This window comes from Mus caroli, chromosome 5, assembly GCF_900094665.2.
Source record: "Mus caroli chromosome 5, CAROLI_EIJ_v1.1, whole genome shotgun sequence".
Lineage (NCBI taxonomy): Eukaryota > Metazoa > Chordata > Mammalia > Rodentia > Muridae > Mus > Mus caroli.
In genome coordinates, this window is record NC_034574.1 from 116,950,066 (window position 1) to 116,955,218 (window position 5,153).

Sequence of the window (5,153 nt, forward strand, 5' to 3'; positions counted from 1 at the left end):
CCGAGTGCTGGGATTAAAGGCGTGCGCCACCATGCCCGGCTCGCTGTCTACATTTATAATGTCAGCTAAAGTCATCATTTCATATGCTTCATGACAGTAGTGGGTCATGAAGTGGGTCAGCATAGCCACAACAGTAGGCTAAACACTGTTCATCAGTGTTTATCTGGTGTCTGCGTGGACCAAGTAAGATGTTCAAGTATAAGTCTGTTGTGTCAATCCTTACATATTATGAGTACTTGATTAACCTAGTACTTATTTTAAAAAAAGATATGTTTATTTATTTTATGTATTCTGTCTTCAAATGCACCAGAAGAGGACATTAGATCCAATTACAGGTGGTTGTGAGCCATCATGTGGTTGGTGGGAATTGAACTCAGGACCTCTGGAAGAGCAGTCAGTTCTCACAACTGCTGAGCCACTCTTCCAGCCTTATTTAACACATTTTTAAAGTAGGGTAATGGGAAATAGAATAGAGAGTAAGGGAGAGAAACTTGATTGAGAAAGTAAATTTGAAGAGTTAGCATTTGAGCTATGACTGGACTCTAGCCAGAATCCGACGGAGAACCTTCTCGGCAGAAAACAGGAAGAACAAATGCAGGGGCAGAGTGGGGGCATCTGGGTTGGTTTATTTGTTTCCTTCTTGGGAAAAAGGAGCTCTGTTTCCTTTAGGAGTTGGGTGCACAGACAATTCAGTCTGGTGCTTTTGATGGGACCTGTGTACCTCGAGTTAGTGACAGGTCCCACAGGTGGACATCCCACGAGACTATAGCCATTAAGACACCAGTCCCATATCCATGGGAGCCTCATATAACGTCTCATTAACCAACTGGACTGGCGGTAAATTAGGGTTTTCACAACCTCCGGAGCAGCCTCTGTCATTGCTGGAAGATTCCGGAAGCTCAGGGAAGCTGTTTCTTCAGAAACTCCAGATGCAGTGGAGCGGCTCCGTGTGCAGCACTGAGCTCTCTCTGGAGTGAATTCTCAGTTCCAAGAGAGTCGGAAGGTCTTCAGCAAGAGTAGGGAACAAAACCCAAAATGTCTCTTCTGTATCCCAGAGGCGGTCAAGGATCAGAGAGAAAAGGGGAGCAGGGAGGGTGGTGTCACTGTGGGCCTTGCTGTTTAGAGTAAGGAACTTGCGTTTCACCTGAGTACAGAAGGGAGGGCTCCTTACCAAGAAATGACACAAGGAGTTTTTATTTTTAAAAATTGCTCTGTGTCCCTTGGGTTATAGCAAGAGAGGCCAGGCCAGAGATCGTGAACAAGCCAGCATGCATTGACTGTAGAGCTACCTGAGTCCTCAAGCTGCTGAGGACATGGATTTTCTGTGTAGTGTCTGCGTTTCCCAGGAGGCTGGTACTTACTTGAGGATTTTTCTTCCTTCTGTCTGTGAAGAGGATCTAAATGAGAAGACAACAGAAAACAATGAACAACGAGAGGAGATAATTCGACTCAAGCAAGAGAAAAGCTGTCTACATGATGAGCTAATTTTTACTGGTAAAAGAATTAGATTGATGTATTTGAATAGTTGCATGTTTGTAACTTCATCTTTTTGTCATAGGCTAAAAGTTGTACACCTCCCTCAAAATAGACTTTTGGTATTTTGCCCCGTCTTTTGAAGAATTGGTAAGGGACTGGGCCTGGGTTCTAATATTTTTATTCTCCTCCAAGTAGCTGTTTTCAACTACATTCTTATCCAGCTTGAATGGGTCATTATCCTTCTCGATAAAAAAACCAAAACATTCCTGCTGGAAAGTTCATTCTAGGGGAGGAGTGTAGCCCAGCTGCTGAAGTGCCCGCCCACACGCCAAGCCTCAGTCCCCAGCAGGAGCAGCTGGACCTGGGTATATAATTTGTAATCCCAGAATTTGGGAGGCAGAGGCAGAGGATCAGAAGTAACATCATTTAAAAAGAACCTTATGGATTGATGAGGGGAGAGTATTTATAATTTTAGACACTATGTGAACAACTAGGAGTTCAAAGGGTCAGGCCATAACCTAATGTGTAGAATACTTATCTAGCACTAGACTTGGGCTCCAGCACTTAAAACTTTAGGAATTCAGCGTTCAGTTTTACTAATTAATTCCCTGTGTCATGGGTCAATAAGTTGGGAGAGCACTTGTGTATTGTTGTACTGGTGTAGCCCAAAGTAAGAAAGTGAGGCATGCGGTTTCCTTATTGAGTGTTGTGATGTCATCCCAAGCTTTCCCACCACACAGCACCTCCCAGGCATTGCCCCTGCCCCTCCCACTGCAGACTTTAACTCCCTTCTCACTGCACACATTGAGTGTGTTTATCCTCCTGCCTGTCAGGGCTCCCCTAAGCTCTCATGTCAGCCATTGTGTTAGGAAAATCATAGATTTAGAGAGAATTTCAAAGAGAAAATTAGATAAACATTTTTTGTCCCAGATACTCCTCTCCTCAATCCACTTCATTTTAAGAGGAGAATAAATTCCTACAGAGAAAGGAGAATAGAGCATTGTCTTTACAGTTTTTAAATACAGTGGAATCCTTCATCTAATCTCCCTTTTAAGGATTGCCAGTTTCACCACTAGAGGGCACTGTCTTCATTAGTTCTAGGATTTCTGTCTTAAGTTGTGTCTTGTGTATAACTAAATGTACAGTGTATTTGCCACTTTACAGTTGAAATCATTCTGGGTCAGCGTGTATGTGAGTCCACTAAAGCCTAGACACTTACAGGCCACAGAGAATCAGAACTAAGCCAGTGATTCGAAGACATTGATTGATTTTCCTATAGTGTATTCCAAGATATATTGCCAAAGGTCAATGTCATGTACGTCTTCAGCTGCCTGCGTATTACATTAAGATGCATGCATACATGCATGCACACACACAACACTGCACGGGAAGTCAGAAGACACAGCCTAGTTTACAGGCTCCAATGTGATCCTGAACTGAGACTTACAGATGTGGACCATCACACCCAGCCCACCCTTGTTTCATAGATATGAAAGTCTCCTTGGTTCATAAAATGAGACTTGCTAAATAAAACTATAATCCATTTTGGAATTAACTTTTTTTTTTTAATTTAAGATTTATTTATTTATTATATGTAAGTACACTGTAGCTGTCTTCAAACACCACAAGAGGGTGTTAGATCTCATTACAGATGGCTGTGAACCACCATGTGGTTGCTGGGATTTGAACTCACGACCTTCAGAAGAGCAGTTGGTGCTCTTAACCACTGAGCCATCTCTCCAGCCCTGGAATTAACTTTTAAAAACATTTCCTCAACCAATTGTCTTTTTGCTGAAGACAATTCTTCTTCTTCTTCTTCTTCTTCTTCTTCTTCTTCTTCTTCTTCTTCTTCTTCTTCTTTTTGACAATTCTTCAAAAACAGGTTTTTTTGGTTTGGTTTGGTTTTTGTTGTTGTTTGTTTATTTTTTGTTTTGTTTTGTTGAGACAGGGTTTTTCTGTGTAGCCTTGGTTGTCCTGGAATTCACTTTGTAGACCAAGCTGGCCTCAAACTCACAGAGATCCTCCTTCCTGCCTCTGCCTCCCGAGTGCTGGGATTGAAGGTGTGTGCTACCACTGACTGGCCAGTTTTTGTATGTTTTAATTATAAAAGTGAGTCAAGGGGGCTAGGATGTAGCTCAGCTGGTAGAGTGTTTGCCTGTTGGACCTTGGGTTTATTCCTCAGCATCATAAAAACCAAGGTGTAGCTGGTGTGGTAGCCTACCAGACAGAGGTCTGTGGACCTATGTGAATTTGGGGCCAGTCTAGTCAAGTTAACGAGTTCCAGGAAGCCAGAGATACATAATGAGACCCAGTCTCAAAAATCAAATAACAACAAAACAATGAAAAAACAAGTTGTGTGTGTGGTGGGATAGGTAGACACCTGTAATCCCAGAAGGATCAAGATGGCAAGGTCAGCCTCGGGTAATGTAGTGAGTTCGAGGCCAGCCTGGATTATGTGAGACCCTATAGTAAAAAGAGAAGAAAAAAAAGTGAGGGCCAGGGATGCAGCTCAGTGGTAAAGCCCTAGCCTAGCATGCTCAAGGATCTGGGACATAGAAAAGTAAACCTAGGATTAAGTAAGTGAGTAAGAATTGACGGTGTGTGTGTAGCTCTGTGGTTGAGCACAAGCTTGCCTAGAGCACCCTAGACCCTGGATTCAGTGTTCAGTGAATCAAGAGTGGGTGGAGTAACAAAGCTGGGAAAGGCTTACTGTGTGGCAGTGCTGTCATGTTCTAGTGAAGAACTGGGCCAGAAACTTGACACGCTTTATTCAAAATTGCAAGTTCTAAAGTTTTACTTTCAAGTTTAAAAATTTATTTTCTCTTGTTGAAGATAAAGTTCTTCACATAGGCTTAGAGACATATTTCATTTCTTTGTACCATATGGTCATTAGGAGTTTGCAAAGAGGATGATTTTAGTGTGTCTTGACTGCTGGGAATGGAGCCTCAAGCTACAGTCAGTAAAAGGCAGAGCCTCAGCCAGACTCAGACACCGCAGAGCACCTTCCTCCATGCTGTCTTGTGCTCAAGAAGAGCTGTTAGCACAACTTCACACACACTCTTTGGTTTCTGGAACCACCCTATAGAAATAGACAGACCCACTCCATCTGATCCCTCATCTACGCAGCCTTGCATGCCACTGTCTGGCTAAGCAAGCATGGCTGTTTATGTTAGAAGTGCTTCTGATGCAACAGGAGGTCATTCTAAAACTCAGCTAAGCTGGGCATGGTGGCATTTGCCTGTAATCAGCCCTTGAGATGTAGAGGCAGAAGGATCAGGAGCTCAAGGCCTACTTTGGCTACATAAGATGGTCAAGGCCAGCCTGAATTACACAGGAACCTGTTTCAAAAATGAACACAGTGGAGATGCGGAGGTAGCTCAGTAGTTAAAGAGTATTTGCTTTGTAATCCAGAGGCCAAATGGATCCCAGCATCCAGCACCAACCCAGGTATTCCTGAAATTACCCCGCTCTCAGGGTAACAGATGGAAGACCCTTGAGGCCTTCTGGGTTCTAGCCTGGCTACACTCATATCCAACCAGATTCAGGGAGAGACTGTTTCACAGAAGCAGAGGGAGAATAGGCTCTAGAGACGGTTCATCCAGGAATGGTCTGTGCTGCCACAGCTGAGCATTGACTTCAATCCTAGAGAGAGCTGATTCTTTTTTTTTTTTTTTTTT

General features: G+C 43.2%; 1 protein-coding gene across 6 annotated transcripts in view; it reads left to right on the plus strand.

Annotated features, from left to right (window-relative positions):
- The window catches only part of Ccdc62 (coiled-coil domain containing 62), a 38,765-nt gene that overhangs the window by 11,630 nt on the left and 21,982 nt on the right, over nt 1–5,153 (plus strand). For all 6 annotated transcript variants that reach the window (XM_021163903.1, XM_021163906.2, XM_021163907.2 and 3 more), the window contains one exon: nt 1,393–1,494. In XM_021163903.1, the coding sequence (XP_021019562.1) occupies nt 1,393–1,494 (102 nt within the window). The remainder of the gene's footprint in view (nt 1–1,392; nt 1,495–5,153) is intronic.